The sequence below is a fragment of the Gekko japonicus genome, unplaced genomic scaffold, assembly GCF_001447785.1.
Source record: "Gekko japonicus isolate JY-2015 unplaced genomic scaffold, Gekko_japonicus_V1.1 scaffold281, whole genome shotgun sequence".
NCBI lineage: Eukaryota > Metazoa > Chordata > Lepidosauria > Squamata > Gekkonidae > Gekko > Gekko japonicus.
This window is the reverse complement of record NW_015174281.1, coordinates 1,031,635-1,058,782: the sequence shown is the minus strand read 5'-3', so window position 1 is coordinate 1,058,782 and position 27,148 is coordinate 1,031,635. Positions and strand designations below refer to the sequence as shown.

At 48.2% G+C, this 27,148-nt stretch overlaps 1 protein-coding gene across 1 annotated transcript in view; it reads right to left on the bottom strand.

Annotated features, from left to right (window-relative positions):
- OLFML2B (olfactomedin like 2B) overlaps positions 1-27,148 on the bottom strand; it is a 65,035-nt gene that overhangs the window by 26,738 nt on the left and 11,149 nt on the right. Inside the window, exons 3-4 of the mRNA XM_015423848.1 lie at positions 26,504-26,546; positions 11,162-11,469 (exon numbers count right to left, since the gene is read on the bottom strand). Coding sequence (XP_015279334.1) covers positions 11,162-11,469; positions 26,504-26,546 — 351 coding nt within the window. The remainder of the gene's footprint in view (positions 1-11,161; positions 11,470-26,503; positions 26,547-27,148) is intronic.

The window sequence follows — 27,148 nt, the reverse complement described above, 5'->3', positions numbered from 1 at the left end:
CGGCAAAGGATGAGATGGTTGGACAGTGTCATAGATGCAACGAACATGAAATTGAGCAAACCTCAGAGGACGGCGGAAGACAGGAGGGCCTGGCGGGAGCTGGTCCATGGGGTCGCGAAGAGTCGGACTCGACTGTGTGGCTGAACAACAACATTGATTATATCTGTACTATCAAATCAGCCTGTTATGGGGCTTTGACATTTTGTTGTACGTAGATGAGCTGATGACTCAGTCTGTGTGTGTTTACACACACTCCTGCCCCATTTGCCAGATCTGAGTAGTGGGAAAATACACCAAGGTAAGGGCTCCATAATCAATCAATTAATTAAATATCGTATGGCAGTGTGTGCAGTATAGCCAGGAGATCCTAAGATCGTCTGGCAGCTAGAAGTTCTAGCTCTTTTAGCATTATGCACCACTAGGTGGCAAGCTAGACTTGTTTCTAAGGCAAGAGACGATTCAGAGGTGGTTTGCCATTGCCTCCCTCTGCATCACGACCCTGGTATTCCTCGGAGGTTGCCCGTCCAAATACTAGCCACAACTGACCCTGCTTGGCTTCCGAGAACTGCTGAGATAGGGCTAGCCTGGGCCGTCTAGGTCAGGACTCCATAGACACCACAGTAGGCACCAGCCTGGCACCATCATACTCTGATCCTGACACAACAAGCTTGCCCACCATCTGCCCGGAAGGCTAATCCGTATCAGACAGTCAAACTGGAATTGGGAAGAAGCCACTGAAAAATGGGATTGTAGCAGGGAAGTGTCAGGTGATAAGCAGAAAGGGCACGCACAGAGGTTTAGGAAAGGGCCAAAGCTCGTTGGCTTTTGCATACAGAAAAGTCACTGGTTGAATCCCCAGTACATCCACAGTGGTGTAGCAATTCATCTGTTGGACTGGGATCTGGGAGAGCCACGTTAGGATCCCCACTCTGCCATGAAAGCTGGCCTGGTGACCTCGGGCCACTCACTCTCTTCAAGCCCAACTGCACCTCGCAGGGTTGTTGCTGTGAACATAAGATGGAGGAGGGGAGAATTATGTTGCAAACCACTTTGGGACCCCGCCCCACTGGAGAATATAGTGGGATCTAGATTTTAAAACGATTTCAGGAAGCAGAACGTGGAAAGACCTCAAAGAGCCAGAGCAGACAGCACTGTGCTAGACAGGTGATAGAATGAAGCTTTATGTATTCATATACATTCAAAGGCTTGGTAAAAGAAGGTGAATGGGAAGGGGGTTGAAAAAGAATAAAGTTTTGAAGGAAAGAAGCTCCCAGCAGATGAGGGAAATGCTGAAAGTATCGATGGGGCCTCTTGGATCTTGTTCATGCTGGGAATTGAATACGCATCTCACCTCCACACACACCTCTCACCTCGAGAAATCTGTAGTAAAACCCTCAGATCTCACAGTAAAAACGGTCCTAGGTTATTGAGCATATTTACTCCACTTCAGCATAGGCTGATTCTGCATTGGCTTTTCCCTCCGTTGTTTTACGAAACCCACATTGGAACAGAAATTCCCCTCTGCATTGCACGCTGCTTTCACATTCTTTGAGCATCCGGTTCTATGGTACCTTCTGCATAGATTTATGGCCATTCAGGGGTGACTTTGCAGTCAGGATGCCGTTGCCCCAAGGTTTTGAGCGGCACCTTTTCCTCCCAGTCGAGAAAATGGGGAGTGAATGTTAGATGTAGAATCACCCATAGAAAGAAGACACACACACACACCCCGAGACTTCCCTTCCTTTTTGCCCACGGGGCCTTTAACTACATTTCCCAGAAGGAAAAAGGACAAAAAAATCTTGCTCCGCCCGTCTCTTTCTTCTTCCCAACATAACTATTCTGTCATTTGTATTACACAAGTGCGTGACAAGGTCAACCGAGCAAATAAACGCCACGGATTCCCCTGCTCACCAACTGGGAGAAATCAAAGTGCAGCTTCCTCTAGCAAAAGCTAGCATGTGGCTCCAATATGCGCAGATGCAAGGAAAAAGAAAACGCTAACTGAATACAGAAGCACGGGAAGGGGCAGACGGGGCAAGGCAGACACGCAGTGATCTGTGAGCCAAACCACACGGTCGGTTATTACCAAGCTGCAGTGCAACCAGGACTTGAGAAACACTCAACCATCCTTACCACCGCAAAGTGCGTCCAGTGCAACCTTACACACCTACAATGGATTGCACTTCCGAAAGCTGGTCCCCGGGGGCTGATCTTTCAAGGTCTTACATTTAAAAGTTCATCGATCCAATATCCTAATTCTCAAACCGGATGATCTAAGAATACACCTTTAAGGCATCCTTGTGGAACTTCGCAAAAAAAAGAATTGTGGAATTCATTACCAGTGAATGGCCACAGGCTATAAATCATTTTAAAAGGGGATCAGACAGATTCATGGAGGATAAATTCATCTGTGGCTATTAAAGGAATGGTATTCCCAGTAGTCATGTATGGCTGCGAGAGTTGGACTATAAGGAAGGCCGAGCGCCGAAGAATAGATTCTTTTGAACTATGGTGCTGGAGAAGACTCTTGAGAGTCCCTTGGACTACAAGAAGATCAAATCAGTCAATCCTAAAAGAAAGCAACCCTGACTGTTCCCTGGAAGGCCAGATAATGAAACTGAAGCTCAAAGACTTTGGCCACCAAATGAGAAGGGAGCACTCACTGGAGAAGACCTTGAAAGATTGAAGGTCAAAGAAGACGGGGACGGCAAAGGATGAGATGGTTGGACAGTGTCATCGATGCAACGAACATGAAACTGAGCAAACTTCAGAGGACAGCGGAAGACAGGAGGGCCTGGTGGGATCTAGTCCATGGGGTCGCGAAGAGTCGGACTCGACTGTGCGACTGAACAACAACAAAATTAAAGGAAACCTCTGCATCCAAAGGCAGTAAAGCGCTGAATACCACTGGGGGGTGACCATGACCTATGACCTCCTTGTTGATCCTTCAGGGCAACTGGTTGGCCACTGTATAAAGCAGGATGCTGGACTAGATGGACCACTGATCTGATCCAGCAGGACTCTTCTTATGCTCATCCGTTCTTCCCTGCTCCACACTGCAGGGAGTTCTGATGCTACTGATGGCATGGACACTATCCAATAGGTGCCACAACATCCAAAGCAACTGTCTTCTGCATAGCACTCACTGCTACAATCGGCACACCAGTGAGGGACAGCACATTTGCCTAGAACAAAACACTAATATTTAAGAGCTGAGGGAAATGCAATTCATCTTCAGGAGCTGCCCCATTCCAAGTACAAGGATGAAAAGGGACACGCATCCCCAAAAGCATGATGCTGGGAAGCCACAACTGGTCCTGGCTTTCTAGCAGATGTTTCCCGCATGGAAATGTGGATCTCCTACTCACACTTCACATGTTTACTCATGTTTACTCAGCGTATACTAATGGGATGCTGGGGCGTGCCGGAGGTCACATCAAATGTGTGAGACAGCCCTGAGTATTTCATTTTGGCACAAACACAAACTATATACAAGATGGGGGTGGTGGCTTGAATCCTTCTACTCTACTGAGCCAAGACTGACGATTTCCACCAGCCCAAGGATCCCTCTTGTGCCAATTGAAGTCCTCAAACTTGACTGAACAGAATGGTAGGATTCGAGCCCGCTCTCCATAAGGGGGGGGGAATAAGCTTTTGGACCACACAAGAGTCTTCCTTATGCACATGCCTAAACTGCTCATCAGCTGGTGGTTCCCAGAACAACTGGTCAGATTGTTAACTAGGTTACGGTTTATTGGAGCTAGCCCAGGACAGAGAACTGCAGAGACTCAAGTTTCAAGACTTTCAGGAACAATGTTGCAAGGGAAAATATAACACAGGTCTCCGCTCCGGGTACCCTCGGGGCTGCCAAAGTCTCGTAAAACCCAAAATAAGGCAAGACAACTAAGACCACAATGAGCATGCATAGCTGACAGGTTTCCACACTTCTATCTAGTTAATGCTAATACTATCTAGGTAATGCTAACTATCTAGGTAATGCTAACTATCTAGGTAATGCAATTAATGTCTGAAGTATTCTGTGGCAATGTGAAGTGGTGGCTGCAACTGGAACACAAAAAAGGAATGCACCAGAACCTCCACAGCCCAAGTCAGTCCTGGAGACAATAAAAGCACAGGAAAAGCCCTGCTGGATCAAACCAGTGGTCCATCTGTTCCAGCATCCTGTTTCACATGGTGGCCAACCAGTTACCAATGTTCCCTCTAAGCTGTGGAGTCCTGTGAGCAAAAATTCTACTTTGTGAGCTACTGGCATTAAAGTTGTGAGCAGGAGATTTGGCTGCTGCATAAATTAGTTTCTTCTGGAGCCATCGTTCCTGAGCTGAGACAAAAATGTGTGAGCCAGAGGCTAAAAAACGGTGAGCTAGCTCACACTAACTCAGCTTAGAGGGAACACTGCCAGTTACTATGGAGAGCCAACAGCAGGGCAGAATCCAAGGCCCTCACTGGTATTCAGAGGTTTGCTGCCTCTGAATGTGGAGGTTCCCCTTAGTCACCACAGCTAGTAGCCACCGATGGACCCGTCCTCCGTGAATTTGTCCAATCCCTTTCAAAGCCATGTATGCTTGTGGCCATCCCTACATCATCTGGCAATGCACACATTTTTAATCACTCGTTGCGTAAAGTACTTTCTTTTGTCCGTTCTGAATCTCCCACACATCAACTTCACTGGGTGCCCCTGAACAAATTCAGAGCCCAGCGGGGCACCTTTAAGACCAGCAAAGGTTTATTCAAGGTATTCGCTTTTGTGTGCAAGGCACACTTTTTCCAGTACACAGGAATGGTAGGTAAGGCTCAAACTGGTAGGTAAGGTTCAAACTTACCCAAACTTACCTACCAAATGGTAGGTAAGGTTCAAACTGTATCCAAAACCGCTTGGTGATCCCAGGTCCCCGGGAGATAAAACTTGCTGCGACCAGGGCTAGATCCTTCTCAGTGGTGGCCCCTACCTGGTGAAACGAGCTCCCGGAGGAGATCAGGGCCCTGCGGGACCTCATGCAGTTCCGCAGGGCATGCAAGACGGAGCTCTTCCGCCAGGCTTTCACATAGGGGCCGCCGCTGCCACCACCACCAACGGTGGCAATACCATTGGGATGCGGGATCGCCCTGGGAAGCTCAGCCATACATTGTGTGGCAGTAACAACATGGGATTGGCATGAACGATCTACTGGACAGTGGTACCCCAACGGGGCTGACCTGAAGATGCCACCATAACCACTCAAGACCATCTTGTCTTCTGAAAGCACTTTATTATTGTTATTACTGTTATTATTGTTACTATTATGATTTTACTGTTTTATTGGGTTTTATGCACAGGCTCCTGCCCCTTGTAAGCCGCCCTGGGCCCGCTTGCGGGGAGGGCGGGGTAAAAATGCCTAAATAAATAAATAAACTTATAGACAGGGACACGTGCTGCTTGCAGAATATTTCTCTTGTTTGATTGATCCCCACATTAGAAGGATGTTCACACTGACCCGCATTAATGTGCTCCCCTCAGCTGTGCTATATGGGAGATTTAAAAAAAAAAACACTTTCTTGGATAGGCTATGTCCATGTGAGCTAAAGGAGATTGAAGGAACGGACCATGTTCTTCTGTCTTGTAGATTTTACCAGGATTTACGTGCCTATCACCTCGTCCCTATACAGCGATCCCTGGAGGGCAAATCTGAGGAAAGTAAGTTAATGAACCTTCTAGCCTCAAATAGGGCTGATTTCATCGAAGTGATGGCAAACTTCCTTTACTGTGCATATAGGAGGAGAAGTCTTTTCTGTCAGAATGAGTAGTTAATTAACAGTTTGGTTTTTCTTTTCCTTTCCCGTATCCCTGAACCGAGGCCGCTGCTGTTATGCCAACAAAGGTTTGTGTTGTGTTGTGTGCAGGGGTCGTTTCGTAGAAAAAGAGCTAGGGGAACTCATTAGCATAACTCTTTAGCATATGCCACACCCCCTGACATCACCGGAAGTGTGTCATAAGGCCACACACCCCGCCCCCAACGGTACCGGCCGCCGCTGCTGGCCTTGCAGCTCCACTGCCGAGCCCCATGAGGGGCCCGGCGGTGGACCTGCAAGGCCGGCGGGAGTGCAAGGAAGCCCCGCGAAGGCCCTCCCTGGCCCCAGGCAGGCAGGGGTGGGGAGAGGCAGGGAGGAAGCAACTTACCCTCCCTCTTCTCCTGCCTCCTCCTGGCTGAATGAGGGCTGGAAGCGGTGCGGCCGGAAGCAAGGGGCGGGGCTTCGTCATGTGCCCCCCCGTACCTCACCCGGGGGGACTGCGATCCCCCGCGATCCCCCCCGAAATGACCTCTGGTTGTGTGACAGGGACATAACAGCAAATCAACATGTAACATGATGACTCATGTATTTCAAAAGAGGGAGAAAAAGTTCTCTCTGTGCATTCACTGCTTATGAGTTTCCCAGAGGCACCTGGATGGCGACAACTGGAAAAGAGAAAGCTGGAGTAAACAGAATCTCGGTCTGATCACAGCCTCTGCAGATGTTGGGGACGGCTAAACCAAAGACTGATTTGCAAAGTCAGATTTTAATCAAGAGCTGTGACACTGATTCGTGTTAATGCAAATTGGCAACATTCGTCTCAGGGTGCTTCAAAAAAATTTTTTTTAAGATATTTTATTTCCAGATGGGAAGGGCCATCCAGAAGAAAATTAATTCTAGTACTTTTCCCCCCAGATGCATTCTTCTCTTCCCACACCCCCCGCAGCTCCGCACAGATCCTCCACATCTATCTCCAGCTGCCACGTACACAACTTCCCTCAGCAGTGCCGCTTTCCACAGGGAGGAAGCATAAAATGCAGAGACCTGCTGGGGGGGGGGGGAGCCAGAACGACAAGGGTTAGATCTTGCAGGGAAGATTTCCTCGGGGGGGGGGGAGCCTTCCCCTGATCTGCATTGAAGGAAGGCTCCTTCCACCTGAGGAAAGAAGAAGAAGAAATTGGATTTCTACCCCGCCCTTCACTACCCAAACGTGTCTCAGAGCGGCTTACAAACTCCTTTCCCTTCCCCTCCCCACAACAGACACCCGGTGAGGTAGGTGGGGCTGAGAGAGCTCTTGACAGAAACTGCTCTTTTTTCAAGGACAGCTCTAACCAGAACTATGGCTTGCCCAAGGTCATCCAGCAGGTGCAAGTGGAGGAGTGGGGAATCAAACCCGGTTCTCCCAGATTAGAGTCCGCGCACTTAACCACTACACCAAACCACCTCCGGTAGCGGAATGGATCAGCAGGATCCAACCACGGCAGCAGTCTCTTGCTAACCATTCCCCCAGTTCCATTCGAGAAAAGAGAAACGGCACCTTTACACAGAATAATCTTATGTGGAATTTTACCAGGGCAGAACGCGATATCTTGCTATCTAATAACAACACCTACAGTTTGCATTAATAGCTTGCTTTCTAAGTGTTCAAAAGTGCTTTGTGTACAACTGAAGAACATCCAGTAACTTCGGCTGGTATAAAATGTGGCAAGTGTTCCAACTGGGACCCGCCGAAAATACATCGCTAGGACTCCACTGATTTTGGAGGCGTCCCATTTGTTTCCAGGCCCAAGCTGAAGTGCTGCTGTTGAGTCCAGCGTTCCCTCTAAGCTGAGTTAGTGTGAGTCAGCTCACAGTTTTTTAGCCTCCATCTTACACATTTTTGTCTTAGCTTAGGAAGGATGGCTCCACAGTAAATTAATTTATGCAGCAGCCAAAACACTCGTAAAGCCCTGAGTTGCCTGGGCCTGTAGCCACTCAAGGAAGGCCCGCCTCACCCCCCCTGGAGGCCAACAGTGCTCTGCGCCATTGAGCCCACCACATTTAAACTGAGGCTGGTAGGTGCTCAGCTGCTGCCCCCAAATCAGGGCACACACTACCTGTCAGGGGTTGCTTGGTTTCCCTTCTCCCAGGTGTCTGGCACAATTTGAACCCTGCCTGTTCCAGAAAACCTTTGGCAGAGGGAGAGGAACTGAGTGAGCGCCGTTCATACCGATTTGGACTGCAGTTCTTACTTTTTTGTGATATGACAGTTGGTGCTAATCCGAAGTTGGTTTTATTGCTTCACTGTGATTTTCACTGCTTTGATCAAGTTTTTATGATCGCCGCCTGCTGTTTATCTTGGGAATAATTAGATTGCTTTGATGCTACTACTTCACTTCGTTGGATTTTGTTCCAGATTTGTAAACTGCCTTAGCTCTGTTCAGATGTTATGATCACACATACTGGCAGCCTACCAACTATGTACATCAGGAGTGCACAATAGTCATGATTCTCGCTATAGATAAGGTCATCATGCTGTGTGAACAGGGGCAGAATGCATATACACACGGCTCAGTAGACATACATGCAAACCCTGGCAGAAACAGTAGTCGGTTTGCATGTACCCATGTTGCATGTGCATGGTAAGTACATGCTCATACAACATGGTTACTGCACATATTGAGAGGATCTACCTGTGGTCAGCAGTCTCCTGGCACATAAGACTGTGAAGTCCCCAATGTCCCCAAAGGGCTTTTGGTTTGTCCTGAACCAGACAGGCCAGGTTGAAACTACCAAGATAAAACAAATCATCTTGCCTTAAAATTTACAATGACCCTGGCCTGACCTATCCAGCCCAGGCAAGCCCGATCTCGTCAGATCTCGGAAGTTAAGCAGGGCCGACCCTGGAAAGTATGAAGATGGGAGACCTCCAAGGAATATCAGGGCTGGGAGGCAGAGGCAGGTTATCAAGCCACTTCTCTGAATGTCCTCCATGCCCCAGTAGGAGTCGCCAGAAGTCGCTATGACTTCCAGGTATGGGCACACGCACGCGTGCACACACACTCGCTTAATAAGCCTTCCTCCCCCCCCCCCCTCTTATGCAGGGGGCAGAAGGGGAAACTGCAAGAGCACCCAGAAGAGCCCACCTGCTGTCCGCCACTGCTGCAAAACATCACTCCCCAATGTCCTGTCCCTCTTGGCTCTTTGCAGGCAGCGACTAGGCCAGGACGGGCTCCCCTCACAGTGCAAAGCCAACCATCTGCTAAGCCCACGTCACGACCGACAGCTGCTCCTACCAGAGTCCATCCGGCGAAGTTGCCAACACTCTGGTTCCAGCCTGCCTTCTGCACTGTTGCCAGCTGTCTGACAGCTAGTTGATCAGTGCAGTTGTTCCTCTCCTGGGCATGGAAGGAGAGGGACAGCCCAGCCTGTGATTTTGTGTTGTCCGACTCAGACTCTGCAGACCGAACTCATTATGTCTAGTTTCAGCCTGACCGTACAGGATCACCGAACCCAGATCCAAATTGCATTCCCCGCAGTGCCCCCACGGTGCAGTTTCAGCTTGGGAAAACAGAGCAATGGGGAGGCAAGAGGCCTTCCTCCCTATGCCGCAGTACCGAGCTGAACAGGGCCCCAGCAGCTCTTTCAAAGGCAGTTCCTGTGTGACTGCAGGGAATGTGAGTTTGAGTTCCACGGACCCCACTCTTTAATAGCTGTAACATCGATGCAGCTTTTAATATCACCGGAGTCCTCCTAGACTATGAAAGCCGGCAACCCCACCCATTTGACTTGCTTTAAGAACTCCATTCCCGGTGCTGTTCAATGCATGCTTGGATTGTTTCACAGCTGAGTCTCGCCTGCAGTGGGCTCTGCTAGACAGGGATCAATTCCCACCCCCCACTGTCAATGACTAAACTCAGTTATCTTTAGCAGGAGACTTGCACTGCAGGGGGCAGAGAGGGCGGCCCACTTTCTGCAGTTGTGCTCCAGCAAGAGGGAGCCGAAGGCTCCTTCAAGTTCACACAACACATCATTTCCGGTGTGCCATAAACAATGCAGCCTACGCAAGGGGGAGGGGGTGGAGGCCAGAAGTTGCTGGGATGAATAGCACCAGCCAGCAGTGGTGAATCTCCCGGATGCAGCTGAGGGGCGGCTACATGGGAAGATGCTAAGCAGAATGATTAGAGCCTGGGGCAACCAAGGAGCATGAAGAGCTCATCCACAGTGATTGGGTCTGATGGAACAGCTAAGGTAGCCGGGACTCCTTCCAGGCCCGTTCTGTAATTAGCCCCATGCAGGGACCTCATACGTCTTCCTTGGCTCTTCTCTGCCGTCTTTCCTGCCCTAGCGTATATGGCTGGGATCAACACTTGGGGCCACTGGAGGATTTCAAATGCCCCGACTTGCATCTTTTGTCTTTGTGCCAATTTAGGCATGCAGCCGGAAGAATGCTGGAGAACGTGTGAGGTGTTTCCCACATGAGCACCTTCCCCTGGGGGATTTACTGGGGAGAGGACGGGAATGCCTTCTGTGGATGTGCAGTCATGTGTTCCTCTCCTAGTGTCTGTGGTCCTCTTGCCTGGAGAAAAGCGGCTGCTTGGAACAGGTTCCCCCTGTGGGCCCCATCCTTGATGCGGCCCTGATCTTTCTCTAGGGGCTCTCTCTCCAAAAGGTGGTGTCTTCATAACATGGGTGGAGTGACCATTCTTCCTTCTCTGCGTAGTCAGCCTGTGACTGAAAGGGGGGGGGGGGAGGATTCGAACTCCTATCTGCAGGACTCCCAGAATCATGGTAGTTATAGTTAGTCCTGCTGGGTGTGTTACATCCCTCCTAACAGCTGATGGCACTACATCCAGTTTGGTGTAGTGGTTGAGTGCGCGGACTCTAATCTGGGAGAACCGGGTTTGATTCCCCACTCCTCCACTTGCACCTGGCTGGATGACCTTGGGCAAGCCGTAGTTCTGATAAGAGCTGTTCTTGAAAAAGAGCAGTTTCTGTCAGAGCTCTCTCAGCCCCACCCAGCTCACAGGGTGTCTGTGGTGGGGAGGGGAAGGGAAAGGAGTTTGTAAGCCTCTCTGAGACACCTTTGGGTAGTGAAGGGCGGGGTATAAATCCAATCTCTTCTTCTTCTTCAGAGTGGTCTAGTGTCAGACTAGAATCTGGGAGAGCCAAATTGAAACATTCTAGGAGATCCGTATTCAAATCCCTGCTTTGTCACAGAATCTCACTGGGTAACCTCAAGCCAAACCTACCTGACAGGATTGTTACTGAGAGGACAAAATGAAGGAGAGGAGAACAGTGTTGGAAGCTGCTTTGGGTCCTCTGAGGAGAAAAGCCGAGTATAAATAAAAAAATTAAAAATTAAATCATAACATGATTCAGATAAGGGTCCAACCTTGAAATCCTTGCTGTCTGCTTCTCTCAGCTTTTTCAGCCGGAAGTCTCCCTCACAAGGGTTCAGAGCGGACGGGGGAGCCACACAGGAGCATCTGCATTCCGGTCCGGAAGTAATGGTTTCCACCACGTAAAAATCCTCCGGTTTGGAAGCTCCGTCGTTAATCCTCTGGCAGGCGCTTCGGCCCAGGGGCCTCACCACACACTTGCACTGACAGTCACCACCTTCTGATATAGCCTTCACCTTGTCATAGTCACCTAGCAACTGGGGGGGGGGGGAGAGAAGAAATACAAACAGATCAGTTGGGTCTGAAGGAAAGATTCCCCCCACCACCACCTACACATTTCTGTTTGCTTTGCAGTGTGTTTGGCAAAGCCAGAAACACTCCTGAAACCCTGAAGAAATACATCACTCAAAACTGCTGACTCTGATGTTTCCCATGCCTTGGTAATTTGGGAAAGTAATTTTCTTCAGCCACCAAAATGGAAAAAAAAAGCTGGCCAACTTCCCTTCCTCTAAAAAAAGCCCACTTTGGTATTTTTCTGAAGATTGGGGGGAAATTAAAAGCTTGCCACTCCCAAGCCATTCCCTCCAGAATGATCTCACAATGGGTACAATCTCTCAGTATAAGTGTTGAAGAGAAGAGGAAGAGAAGAGATTGGATTTATACCCCGCCCTTCACTCGGAGTCTCAGCGTGGCTTATAAACTCCTTTCCCTTCCCCTCCCCACAACAGACACCCTGTGAGGTAGGTGGGACTGAGAGAGCTCTGACAGAAACTGCTCTTGAGAGAATAGCTCTGACAGAACTACGGCTTGCCCAAGGTCATCCAGCAGCTGCAAGTGGAGGAGTGGGGAATCAAACCCAGTTCTCCCAGATTAGAGTCTGCGCACTTAACCACTACACCAAACTTGCACAGTACCCAACTTGAAATGCTCCTTCTTGCACACCACCTTTTGTTTCAGCAGGACACGGGCAGCAGAATTTCCCAACTGATTGTGCCCCGTGGGAACCCTCCAGATTACACATTTGTTTTGTAATGCACAAAATGGACACATTCACGCTGTATTTGAAATGAAGTTGGTTTCTCAGATGTGTGGAGGGGCAAAATGAGTCTTCTCTGCCAGGACGCATGGCACCGGGGGGGGGGGGGGGGGGGGAGGCTGAAGCAGAAAAGCACATCCTACTTGGCCGAAGCCAAATTGTAACAACTGTAAATGCAATCCAAGGAACTTCCTTTAGGGTGTGTGCAGGGATCAAACACAAAAGTGAAAAATAAAAATAATCACAGAGCATATTGTGCAGCATGCGCAGAGCTTTCCAGAGTTACAGAACCTCATTCAGACAACCTTTGTAAGGACAGTTCACAAATTACAAACCTGGGTTTGTCATTGGAGCATACACCAGTCAATCCTGGTTCCCTGGTAAGTGTACAAGGCAATGTTTGTGACATATTCAAGCTTGGTATTTCAGGTGTACCCTGAATCATGGGTTGTTAAGGAGGCTAACTGTGCCCCTGGTGTTCTAGATTCAGCTATCAGTCAAACCAGTTTGTGATAACTGTCACTTAGAACCCCAAACCATGGTTGGGATTCCAAATGTGGTTTAGTTTCTTGCTTACATTTTCCCTCTTCTCTAGGTGGATTTTGATGGAGCAATGGCCAGAATTTAGAATTATTATTTCTCTATATTATTTATTTAAATATTTATAAGTCCTCCTTTCTATAGCAAACTACAGTGAAGTTTCCTTAACCACGGTTAGGCACAATATCTAAATCCAACCAGCAGGTAGATGGCTAGATCATGTCCCTCACACGAAAAGATGTTGCCATTCCACGGCGAATGGAATAAAGCTCTCTTCCCACAAAGCAAAGCTCTGGAGGAGTTTGTCCGGAAGACATGTCTGTAACAGCCTATCACATGCTGAGTTCAACAGCTCTGACCAGTGCACCTTCAAGAGACTCTGTTTCCTTGTTTGTTTTCATTTCTTTGGCCAGCAGGCAGATCTCTGGGGCACACCAGCTTGTGCACATTTGGATCCTGGACTGTTACTGTCTGAAGCCAATGCAGAGTTTGTCTAACTGAAGCCAACTGATTTCATTGGTCTTAGAATCATAGAGTTGGAAGGGATCTCCAGGGTCATCTAGTCCATCCTACTGCACAATGCAGGAAATTCACAAATACCTCCCCCCTCCACACCCCCAGTGCTCCCTGTTCCATGCCCACAAGAACAAAGCCCTGAGGCAACCCTTCCTGCCCTCCCTCTCGTGATCTGCCTAAATTCACAGAATAAGTGTTGCTGTCAGATGGCCCTTCTGTTTGAAAACCTCCAAAGAAGGAGAGCCCACCACCTCCCGAGGAAGACTGGAGGGATTCTGCATAGGATCCCACAACAAATCTCCCCAGCAGTATCAGCAAGACGTCTGCATTTCAAGGTCTGCAATTAAACTGCCTTCATGATGTACTGATGTTCATAATTTTGGAAACCGCCTCAGCCAATGATGGGCAAGGTGGTACAGAAATATTTTAAACAAATCAGTAAAATGATGTCCAAAAATGAATCCAAATAGCTTTCTGAAAACCAAATTGGCCCTCTTTCCAGCAGGCAATTGCTACCTTTTCCCTGTGGCTTGGCAAAGACTATACTTTGAAGAGAGGGCTCGCTCCCCTAGCAACGGGCGCTGATCCAGTCTGAGATAGCAATTTGTTGGCCTCTGTTATCTCTGCACACACTTCTAAGCAGTGGCTTAGCACAGTGTTCAATTTAGGGTCAGGTCTGCATCTAAAATATATCTAAAGCCCGTGAAGCTTTGCTTTTCTTTCTCGTGGAACAGGAAACTCAAGCTAACAGCCAGAATTTATTCAACAACAGGGTAGTCTAAAATGTACTCGTATATCTAAGAAACGATTGTTGGTAACGTTAATGATAAAGAGGGAAAGGGTCCATCAACCGAACAAAAAGCCCACTGGGGGGAAAAATGAATTCTGACTGTGACCAATTTATGGGTCGTTCCAGCAACTGCTGGAGCCTGCAGCAGTTGCAGCTTGGAGCTGACTTGAACCACAGGTGAAAGCCAACACAAGCAGATGGAAAACTGCCACCATCACATGAATGCACCCCCTCCCAAGAGATCAGACCAGTTGAAGTCACAGCGATTGGGTTTAAAGGGGCAGCAGCTGGGATGCCGGCAAGCCACAGAAATCCAACACTTCACAGGATTATCGACTCCCGGCCAAGCGTTTCAGCTTTTGGGGGCTCAGGTTCTAAGCACGGTTTATTCAGTAGCAAAAGTGTGCAAGGTGACAGAGTGCAGATGTGATATGATCCCACCATGTGGAGGGCTTCCAGTGTTTAAAGCAACAATCCAAAAGTTCCCTATACTAGAAAGCCACTAAGCAGAAGCACCTGGATCTAACTTAAAAAAGAGCAAAGAAGGCACTTCTGACCAAGATGGTATTTAGAATGCATCATGGCCGGGCTGGCTGTAGCGCTGAAATGCTGAACGCGCAGACTTGCTGCATGCATCTGGGCAAAGGGGCTCCACTCCCCGAAAACTTAAACCGGAATCAGATGTGGTTAGCAGGAGTCACAAGACTCCTCTTCATTCTTTTTCCTGCAGTGGACAAACACAGCTACCCTTTTGGAATTAGACCAGATCCGACTTAGCTGTGACGTAAGGCTGGCTCAGGACAATTTCTTGCCCCCCAACAAGGCACATCCCTTCTCTCCTGGGCCTGGGCCACTGCTGGCGGAGTCCCTGCCAAGTGTTGCAGGAGACTGGCCCGGACTCGGCCAGGGGTGGTGTGAGCCTGGGAGGGGATGCCAGTCTTCTCCTATGCCGCTGATGGCTCTGAGCCAGCCGATCCCCTGGGGTGCCTCCGCGGTCTTCTTGCTGTATGGCCCCCAGCAGTCACTTGGGTGGCCTGGCCACAGAACGGCCCCTGCTACGAAGGGTGAGGTTTAGCAATCACAAATGCCTTCTCCACAGAGAGACAAACTCTTGCAATACTCATTAGACAGAAATGTAACCAATGCCTCCAAGAGACTCACTCTCATCCGACACAGTGAGTGACAGGATGTGACTGAACACAAGGCTGGAATCCTATTTGCACAGCTATTAGACAGCAACCCTTGTTGGGCTTATTGAAACTTATTTCTGAGTAAACATGTACAAGTTCTGAGTCGTGCTTACAAGGACTTTGGTTTGGTGGGGGTGCAGATCCGCTACCGATGCCACGCCACCTCTCCTGAAACAACAGGCACCTACATGATAAATCCCCATTCCCAAAGACGTCTGGGGAAATCATTCATTCTGGTTTTCCAAATAACAGATGCTCATCAACCAAGAGCCAGTTTGGTGTAGTGGTTAAGTGCGCGGACTCTAATCTGGGAGAACCGGGTTTGATTCCCCACTCCTCCACTTGCACCTGCTGATGTGACCTTGGGTCAGTCACAAGCTCTGGCACAGCTGTCCTTGAAAAAGAGCAGTTTCTGTCAGAGTTCTCTCAGCCCCACCCACCTCACAGGGTGTCTGTTGTGGGGAGGGGAAGGGAAAGGCGTTTGTAAGCCGCTCTGAGACTCCAAGTGAAGGGCGGGGTATAAATCCAATCTCTTCTTCTTCTTCTTCAAAACCTCAAATGCTCTGCCTTAACTCAGGTTGTAGACAAAGCTACGCAAATGTTAGCCTTGGGACTGGCACCGAAAGCCTATTCCCTTGAAGGGAGAGCCCCTGAGCATCTGCAGAATTTGCCCCAAAGCATAGCTGTTTTTAAGCTCATCACAGGGGAAATAAGAGTCTGGGGGAGTTTTAAGCACGTCAACCCTTTAAACCTAGGAAGCCCCCGACACAGTGGATTGGTGGAGGGGATCAACCACTACACACACCCCCAGCTGATGAAGCCGCACGTCTAGCCTTCATCTGCAAGCTGCCCCCTAACTGGCTCCGAGCCAAGAGGAAAGGCAAAGTATACATATTTTAATTTTTTAAGAATTAGTACATTTGTGCAAGACCTCTGGAAGTCTAGTCCCTGCCCGGGGAGTTAACTCCCCGCAGTCCAACCCTAGACATGCTAGCTCATAACTAAATCCAACTGAGGTCACACATGTTTAGGACCACAGCCTGAAAGCTCAGTGCAAGGAAAGGGGGGACCCCCCCTCCTCTCCAGAGGCTGCCTAGACAGGTCTGTCAAGGTCAGAAGAGACTGGAAGTTGCTCTCCCCAGCAGGTCTTTCATATCACTTGATGCTTTTTTAAAAACTGGAGGCACTGGGAATGGAACCTGGGGATGTCTGCATGTAAAGCAAAGATTGCACTTGGGGTGAAGCTAGCCGGGACCTTCTGAAGGCAGCCAGAGATCAAATTGGGGGTCCCCTGCCCGCAAAGCAGATGCTCTGCCACTGCACAGTGCCCACTGATAAGAGACGGCAGTCTGCCAAGGGAAGCTGCCCCTCACTTGAAGCTTTAACGTCACCCAAAGTACCCTCGAGTACGCTTGGGAATATGTATTCCACGTTAATTCATCAGCATCGAGTTCTTCTGACATACCTGCTTCTCGTTTTAGTAATATCGTAAGACACAGTACAACAAACGGAGCAAGGGAAATAAAACCGGGGGTGGGGGATGCAGCCCTTCCTCTAAACCTCCCTTAAGTTTTCTCTTTCCCTATCCCGCCTGCAGAAATCCTGGGTAGTTTTTTTGCGTCTCTCGGAGCGGCCGCAACGCTCAGAATACTCTCCGGGGAGCGCAAGCCCCGTTCGAGACACCCGCGCCGGAATCTGCATGCAAGAGGTTTGCTAAGAGAGCCGTCGAAAGCCCGTCTCCTCTCTGATCCCTGCTCAGGTCTACTCGGACTCCCAGGAAAGCGCTCTCAGCCGAATCCTGAGTAAGGACCTCCTCTTAATATTTCTGGCTTTCTGCTTACAAAACAGCATCTGCCTGCCCACTGTTGCCGGGGACTGAATGTCCTCAGCAAACAACAGGTTTGCGAGGGCCGCGCCATGGAGGCGCGCGGCGGCTAGCAAGCGGCGGGCGAGCCGGGCATGGGGCGGGCGGCGGCAGTGAGCTCGCCTCTCTCCTTCCCGGCCTTCTGGAGGGCCGGAGGGAGGAGGGGTCGCACGCGGGCCGGCTGCAGGCGAGGCGGGCCAGGAGGAGGAGTCTCCCGGTGGCGCCCTCTGTTGTGCGCTCGCTCGCTCGCTGGCCGCCGCCGCCGGCCTCTGGAGGGAGGGGATCGGGGGCGCATTGGGGCGGCAGCGGGGTGTGTGTGTGTGTGGGGGAGAAACGGCCTTCTTCCGCAGGATTTGGCCCCGGAACCTGTTGGCCGCGGGCCGTAAGGAAGCTCTCCGCCTCCCCCCGGCCAGCCTCCAGCCTCCATTCCCAAGGCGAGCGATGAAGCCGGAGCTGGCGAAGGGGCTTCCGCCCACGTGTGTGTGTGTGGGGCGCTCTGTCTACACAAGCGCCGGACGGAACTGGGAGTGAGTCCCGATCGAAAGGCGGACGGGAGGCGCAGAGCTCAGCCTTGCCTCTCGGCGAGCGACTAGCGGGCTTTCGAGCGCTTCAGGCTCCGGACCGCCTCGCCCGGGACTCCGTGTGAGCGGGTTCCGAAGACACGTGCAAGGGGGTCGAGTTGAGGAGTCTCCGGCGCGCTCTGCAGACAGACAGATCACGTTTGGGAGAGGTTGCAGAGCGTCGACTACATTAATACAATAAAATCTTTGTCAACCGAAAAGTATAAAGGGATGGATCTCTTGGCAGCTTGCTTGCTTGACAAAAGAGTGTCGATGCCCACATCATCGAGGCAATCTTGGCTGGGCCTCTAAGGCATTTCTTCCTGCGGGTTCTGTTATCCCAAGTGCCTCTGGACAATTCTGCCAGTTTTGGTTTATGCTGCCAAATGGGGTACTAATCTTCAGTTGGGAGTTTCAGTTAAAGTATTTTTTTTAATGCATTGGCTAGGACTGTGGATAGCTCTGTCACTGCCGCTAATTGGAGCATCCATGTTCAGAAGCAGTGTGCTGAGAGGATCAGCAAGGAAGGGAGCTCTTGCCTTTATCCCCTGCTTGTGGTCTTCCCAGAAGCATCCAGCCACCGTTGGAAACGGGGTGCTGGACTCGGCAGCCTCTTGATCTGGTTCTGCAGACCTCTCCTTGTTTTCTTAAGATGCAAAATGAATTCTGTGCATCAGCCTTCAGTACCATTATTGGGAGAAATACACCAAAACATTGTTTTTCAGGGTGTGACTTTGACAAGCCAGAGTTGGGGAAGGTTGAAGTGATGGTATTTTTGTTGGCAAGTCACCACAGGGCAATCGCCTGAGGTTTGTAAGAACTCAAAGGTGAAATCTTCTAATACAACCTTTTTGAGCCTGTGGGCACCTTTGGAGTTCTGACAGGGTGGAGGGAAGGATCACAAAACGGCTGCCAAGGGAGGCACCGCAGCACAGAGATCCTGGGAAAAAAGAATGAGCCAGAGAATAAAACTGTTGGGTGATAGTGAGATATTGAAAAAATGGTATTTAGCAGAGATAATATAGCCCAGCAGACCCTGAGTAAAATAATTCAGACTGAGAGTCCATGTGTGATTAAAATATAAAGTTTTTACTAAATTCTAGCATGGGAAGGGTAACTGGGATGAAAATAACAATGGAGCAAAATCAGCTACATCCTTACTCTACAAAGACAAAACTAGAAGAAGAGTGATTATGGCTACTCTTCTTGTTCTTCAGAACACCAAACAAAGACGGGAAGAGAAGCCATAAAATGGTAATACACCTTGACACTTTAGTCCCAATCGAATTCCTAGATCAGGGAGAAAATTCCCGGGCATTCTATATCTAAAGAACATTGGTTACATGAGAAACATGTGACTTCCTGTGAGTAACATAAACAAACGTTTAACCCCAGACATACTGAGTGTTTTCAACTTGTAATACCCAACAAAAACCAACACTATGGCGGTAGTTGCTGCTGAAGCAGTGTTATTTTAATTTGAATAACCAATCATATCTCCGGTGGCCAGTCAGAAGTGGCCCCACCCACTTTCTGAAAACATGGTGCCCAGAGGCAGCACACTGGGAACTCCTGTTCTATTTAAAAATCCATAACGTATTGCTAGAAGTAACAGAAGAGGTCTGACGTGAATTCATTCATTCATTTGGTACATTTTTACCCCACCTTCCAAGGCAGGATAAAAAGAGTGACATGCATCATTCTTCCCTCCTCAACACCTCTGTGAGATAGTAGAAAAGAGCAAGAGTCCAGTAGCACCTTAAAGACTAACAAAATTTGTGGCAGGGTATGAGCTTCTTTGAGTCACTGCTCACTTCTTCAGATACAGCTAGAATGGGAGTCCATCTATCCTATATATTGGCAAGTGGAGTGATTTCAAATGCCAAATGACATTAGCAGGCCAATGACAATAACAGGTGTGAATGGAATAGGTGTGATATGCAGAGAGGTAGTAGGAGTGGAGAAATCAACACTGGTAATGAGACAGGAAACCTAGGTCTTGATTCAGTCCAGGTGGATGCATTGTCTTGAACTTAATTATCAGTTGCAATTCAGCACTCTCTCTTTCTGTGAGATAGGTTCGGCTGAGAGAGAGTGACTGGCCCTAGGTCACCTGGCAAGCTTCATGGCAAAGTGAGCATTTGAACCTGGGCCTTCCACATCCTAGTCTGATATTAACTGCCACACCACACCAGCCAGTATAATATCAGTTTTTGAGAAAGGATGCATAAAAATCCAGCAAACCAGTCAACGTTTTTGGGAAACATTGGTAAAAACTATCATTGTGAAACATGTCAAAGAACAATCCATGCTGAGGAAGAATCAGCTCAGGGGAAGTCTGTCTTTACCAACTTTTGAAAGTGACAGTATTATGAACTGAGATTGAGGCAGCTCTTAAACAAGTGATTCATGTTTATTCATGTTTATTCAGCTTATAACAACACAAGACAAACACTGGACAAAATGCATAGAACAGGGCTTACTTATATACGATTGAACAGGGCAAACCACACCCAGTAAACATATAACATCCAATAGGAATATGGAGCCTGGAACCAATGACAGTGCTTCCCGCTGAATACAGGGCCACTGTGATTGGCCATTAGTACAATCCTTGTAATGCTCTATAATATTTCACAGTACAGATGCTGGCATAAGTCTTTATTACATTAAGACATAACAGACAGAGACACAGATGATCTGGTAAAATCTTCTATGCTCAGTCTTAAAAAAAAAGCTCTTCACTAGGACTGCAATCGTAGGTGTGCCTTCTTGGGAGTAGATCCTATTTAACATGCTGGGAATCACAGATGAATAAACTAGTAATAAGCTGACAACCCCTCATCAAAGGCTGCAGACCAATTTTAATTGGCAGCCTTCCATGAGTACTCAGAAGCAAGGTCTGCTGTAGGAAGAAGAGGAGGAGGAGGAGGAGACGACTGGATTTATACCCCACCCTTCACTCAGCATCTCAGAGCGGCTTACAAACTCCTTTCCCTTCCCCCTCCCCACAACAGACCCCCTGTGAGGTAGGTGGGGCTGAGAGACCTCTGACAGAACTGTCCTTGAGAGAACAAGTCTGACAGAACTATGGCTTGCCCAAGGTCATCCAGCAGCTGCAAGTGGAGGAGTGGGGAATCAAACCCGGTTCTCCCAGATTAGAGACCATGCTCCTAACCACTACACCAAAGTGGAAAGACACACACATACTAACAGGCACTCTTTGGTCAAAGATGAAGTTGTAGAAATCAGATTTGGGCTGCTAGATTCAAGTCCAATAGCACCTTAGATAACCAACAAGAGTCTTGGGCTACGAGCTTTCGAGAGTCAATGCTCCTTTCCTCAGATTCTTGGTCTCGAATCTAGCTGTTCTTCCACAGACCAAAATGGCTATCTTCTGAAACGTATCTCAATAGATTTGGGCTGCAAAGCTTAAATACTTCTGTTGGTATCCCTCTTTCCATGCTGTTGAACATCAGAAGAGCTCTGCTGGATCAGGCCAATGGTCCATCTAGTCCAATATCCTGTTTCACACACTGGCCAACTGGTTGCCCTGGAGGGCCAAACAAACATGATATCAAGGCCAAGTTCTTCCCCAATGCTTTCTCCTAGCATAAGTACTCAGAAGATTACTGCCCCTGGAATGTGAGAATTCCTTCTAGTCATCATGGCTAGTAAGCCCTAATGGACCTATCCTCTCCATAAAACAGTCTACTTCCTATTTAAGGCCATCTGTGCTAGTGGACATAGGCATGTAAATCCCACCATTTACCCTTGAGAGGTCCCAAAAGATCACCCTAACCCAGGGACATCAAACATATGACCTGGGAGTCAGAACCAGCCCGTCCAAGGCTCTTGTCCGGCCCACAAGCAACTGGTACAAGAAAGGGAAGGCAGGAGGCTGCTCGGGGGGGGGGGGGGGAGTGGGTGTGCAGCTGCACACGATGAGGTGTGTGTTGTCGAAGCTGTCAAGAAATGAAAGGAAGGAGATGGGTATGAGATCTCTTGAAAAAAACCCTAGTTTTGCATATGATTATATACATTTATTGGGGCTTTTGTGGACTCCCCAGTAAATCAATTGCATTCATGTCTAGGAATCAATTGCTTTTGTTTGTATTTTGAGTAAAAGATCATATTGTTCCTTGGGTTCGCCTGTGTCCTTTGTAAAGTTTATATCTCCAGTACCTGGCATTACATTTTACGGCAGACATGGCCTGGCCTGACCAAGTGACATTTATGTCAGATCCGTCCCTCATACGAAATGACTTTGACACCTCTGCCCTAACCTCTTATATAAGGATAAAAGGTAGGGGGGATAACAATGTTGTAAACCACCTGGGGTCCTCCTTGTGGAGAAAAGCAGGGTAGAAATATGTCACCATATAGCTGTACTGTACATCATACCTCTGCCCCAGTTTGAGCTGGTCACTCTGCCGTACACTTTTACTCACCAATCTTTTTTTAATTAGGTCAGGCATCCCCAGCCCTTTTGAACCTGCAGGCACATTTGGAATTCTGACATGGCGTGGTAGGTGCAGCAACAAAATGGCTGCCACAAAATGGCTGCCACGGAAGGTGGAGCCAGCCTCAAAACGATTACCACAGCTGAACCTCACTCAATAACTCCACACAGATCCTTGCACTGTGGTGGCAGCTGCTGCCAAAGCATCGTTTTAAAATATCTGCACAGCCAATCAAATCTCCAATAGTCAATGAGAAGCCTTGCTCAGCAAAGGCCCTACCTAGCCTTGCTGGGCAAAGGCCCTACCTGGCCTTGGCCGCTTCCTAAAAACACTTGGCTGGCTCCAGGAAAGGTGTTGGCGGGCACCATGAGCCCCACAGGCAACACAATGGGGACCTCTGAATTAGACGGTGATCTTTGATTCATTGCTCTTCCCAAGTATCTCCCTTCGAAGATATATTTCCAATGTCCAGGCCAGGGACAGCTGGATATTTGGTTTTGCACCCCATTTCCCCCCCCAATATTGCCTTTACAGCTTGTTTAAATTCCAAAGTGGCAATCCTGGATTTCTTTTAGAGTCTATTTTTGGGGGAAAGAACCACTAAGCTTTGCAATCCTTTGGTAGTTTCTGAGGGAGGTGATTTGCTGAGATGGTGGAAATTGTGCCAGACCATTTGCCTCCCGGCAAAGAGACAGCCTCTTCCAATTGCGGAGCAAATTGCTGGTTTTTCATTCCCATCAGCTGTAAAACAGCAAATTCCTTCTCAGCCGCCTCTCCATTAGATAGCATTCATCATTCCCTTCCCAGAGCCATAGACGGGGTTTCCTAATTTAGCATTCCAATAAATCTTCCCCTCACCAAACAGGCAGACATTTTAAATTAATTTTTCACTCAACAGGGAGCAGTTTGAACAAAGCCCCAGGGGTCAGTCGTTCCTTAGACAACTCACTTTCGCAAAGTACTCCAAAGAAAAACACCATCACGCCAGTAAAAATATCAAGCGGGGCGGGGCGGGGGAGGGGAAATGGCCAAGAAAATAATAATTGCAACGTCAACAAGGAAAAACATGGCAAAAAGGTTGACAGGAAAGGGGTTAAAAATCCTGCATTTGTTCATTTTAAAAGCCTTCCTTTAAATAAAAACAGATGGTAAAAATCAAGAGAGTTTTAAAAATGTAACATCTCCTTTGCAAGCTCCATGAAAGTCCCAATTCTACCCCCAACCAGCAGTAGAGGTAGAAATCCCAAGTTCTGGTTGAAGAGGAACAACGCCTGGAGCTGGACCTTGCATAGTGGAGTCCGTGTGTGATGATGTGTTTGTGTGTGTTTCTATCTGTCTTGTCAGTTTCGATCCCATGTTCCATCAGTGGAAGGCACTGACCCCTGCCAATCTTCCTGGCTTTCCTTTCCCTCAGCAGTCTTTTTAAGGCTCCATTAGAACGTCCATAAATCATCCTCAATTACTGGATTTGAAAGAACAAAGGACTTGGGACCCTTTACTACAGCACAAGCACTTTAATCTTGGAAAGAACACTTAGAAGCACTTTTCACCCATCATTAGAATGGACTGTTGATAGTGATAATGAATTGTTTATTGTGATGAAGATATGTACTTACGTAGAGACATATGCACTATAATAAGAAAACACTGAAGTATTGAACTTTCCATAGTTATAATTAACCGGTTCTTGTATTTTTTTTTAATTTATACTTTGTTCCAGTGGATCTTTCTGGATTATGTATGTCTTTCTAACCTCAGATGGAAGAGAAATAAGGGAAAGATTTCCTCCGTTTTCCATTGCAGGCTCTCAACTTGCATGGCTATTGCTCCGCATGGGTCTTGCAACCCTGGGAATAAGGTTTCTCAGGGTCAGAAAGGACTTCTGCGGAAGCAGACTGCCAGGGGTGTTATTAGACAATGGGCAACAAGGGCTGCCCCGGACCCCACTCTGGGGGGGGGGGTCCCTGACCACCCACAGCTCCACCTCCTGATTGGGGGGGTAAGAAAAAGAACATGGGCTCCCGCAGCCACCACTTATGCCACCCCATTTGGAGCTCGGGCTACCCCACTCACAGTGACAGCCACTCACAACCACCCCCATACAGGCTTCAGGCAGCCAGTTTCCGGCAACAGCTCCCACCTGCCTCACATGAGGCCAAGACTACCCCTTGTTCGGATCTGGCAGGGAGGCAGCGTGGGGGCCCCAGTGGGGGTGTCAGTGACTCTGGGGCCTCATCCTGGACTTTTGCCCAGACCCACAATCACTAAGACCTGGGAACTGCTGGGGGAGTCTTTGAGTGGGATCCCGCCCATGGATTATTTGGCTTATGTTTTTGTTTCTTTCATTTTTATTTGAAATATTTATATAGAACTTTTCTGATACATATGCAAATTAGGTTTTCATATATAACAATAAAATGCTCTGTGGATGAGGAGGTAGTCAGGGATGCTCTAGGCTGATCCTGCACTGAGCAGGGGGTTGGACTAGATGACCTTTGAACTCGGCAGTTCTATGATTCTGTGGCGGCCATTTTCAATTGTTCTCAAATGTGTCAAGTAGCCACTCAGAAGGAGATTGAGAGAGACTGGGAAAGGCAGCCATGAAAGAGCTAGAAAAGAAAGCTGACAGGAAGAAAGTTGACTCGTTTGGTGTTGGAGGAGAGTTTTAGGGACACCGTGGACCACCAAAAAGAGAAGTAAGCGGGTTCTAGACCAAATCAACCCTGAACTCTCCCTAGAAGCTAAAATGACTAAACTGAGGCTATCATACTTTGGTCACCTTACAAGAGGACAAGAGTCACTGGAAAAGACAACAAGGCTAGGAAAAGTTGAAGGCAGCAGGAAAAGAGGAAGACCTCTAAAAAAAAAAAAAAAAAAAAAAAGCTACAGTCCTCAGTTTGCAAGACCTGAACAAGACTGCTCATGATAGGATGTTTTAAAGGACATAAGTCAGAAGTGGTTTGACGGCATAAGAGAACATGAGAACATAAGAGAAGCCAATGTTGGATCAGGCCAATTTTTATTTAATTTAACTTTCCATTTCCAATGGCCCATCCAGCACTCTGTCACACACACTTCACACACACACACACACACACACACACACACACACACACACACACAGAGTAGCCATTGGCAGAATGTGGATATTTCTCTGACATTATGGAATGTGGCTTCTCCTTTTTCTTGTAGAGTAATAAAAGTTAAATTTACCTGAGGGAGGAGGCAGGATGCTTAAACTCTGCAGATGAGGTGATCTTCAAGCAGGCCCTCCTGGAGATGCCGGAATGTACAAAAATCTAGCAAGGGGATGAAGCTCAGCTACATAGTCTGTGGTGTCCCTGCTGGCTTTTTGTTGGGTATTACAAGTTGAAAACACTCAGTATGTCTGGGGTTAACTGTCTGTTTATGTTACTCACAGGAAGTCACATGTTTCTCATGTAACCAATGTTCTTTAGATGTGGATTGCCCGGGAATTTTCTCCCTGATCTAGGAATTTGATTGGGACTAAAGTGTCAGGGTATATTACCATTTTATGGCTTCTCTTCCCGTCTTTTGTTTGGTGTTCTGAAGAAACAAGAAGAGCAGCCGTAATCTCTCTCTTCTAGTTTTGTCTTTGTAGTGTAAGGACGTAGCCGATTATTCTCTTTTGTTATTTTCATCCCAGTTACCCTTTCCCATGCTAGAATTCAGTAAAAACTTTATATTTTAATCACACATGGACTCTCAGTCTGAATTATTTTACTCAGGCTCTGCTGGGTTATATCACCTCTGCAAAATACCATTTTTTCAATACCTCACTATCACCCAATACTTTTTAAAAAGCGAACCTCAGTAGGGTAGCAGATTTTAAAAAGCGAACCTCAGTAGGGTAGCAGGCAGACCTTGGCCAAGAACATACCTTCCACACGGCAACCATCTCACTGTAGGGCTTTAAGCCTGGTGAAGGAGATGCTGCCAGGGAATGAACAATGGCAAATGTTCTGGCACCACAAACTCTCGAGAGAATTGCGCAGTTGTGTTTTGCGTTTTCTGTTTCGTGGGCTTGCGGGGAATAGTATAGCTTCTCAGTATCAGAGTCCCAAGATACTGGCTGACTCACCTCAAATGGCAGCCAGTGCAGACTTTTTAGCCACAGCAACCAGTGGGGGAGGGGGGACTGAAGATATAAAAACAACCCTCTCCTTTCAGTCAAAATGTAGAGTCTGGCTCTTGGGAGCCGTGGTCACAAGTGCCGGATGCTTCTGTAGCCGACAATCCCATCTTCTTTGCCCCCCCCCCCAAAAAAAAGTGTTATGAGAACTGCACAACAAAAATATGTGATTAACTAGGAATTATTTATTTACCACCACCACCCCCAAAAAAGCCCCACTTACTGGTTTCCAGCTTGTCCTTTTTCGGCTTCAGTATTCTCACATCCTTCGGAAAACAGCAAACTGGCTGCAACAAAAAAATCAAATATTTTTCCTGATTTGTCCTCCTACTGCAACACTGCTAAAAAAAAGGTGCCACAAAGCAAACACTAAAAACGCAATAAGACATAATAGATAGCTTAAGTGTGGCTTCAATACATAGTAGGGTTGTAGGGTTGCCATTCACCAGCTGGGGGTGGGGGGATCTCCTGGTTTTGTGGGCTCCTGCCCATCACCAGCCAGCTGGCTGGTGGGACCATCCCCCCCCCAACAGTGGTGTCCCCAGAAATAAACGCAACATGCCTACGTCACCTGGAATGTCACTTCCAGTGATGTAGAAGAAAAGAAGAGACTGGATTTATAGCCAGCCTTTCACTACCTGAAGGAGTCTCAAAGCGGCTTCCCTTCCCCACAACAGACACCCTGTGAGGTAGGTGGGGCTGAGAGAGCTTTCTTGAAAACTGCCTTTGAGAGAACAGCTCTGAAAGAGTTTATTGACTGACCCAAGGTCTCACCAGCAACTACATGTGGAGGAGTGGGGAATCAAACCCGGTTCTCCCAGATTAGAGTCCATGCTCTTAACCACCAGGGGCGTAGACTTTCCAATTT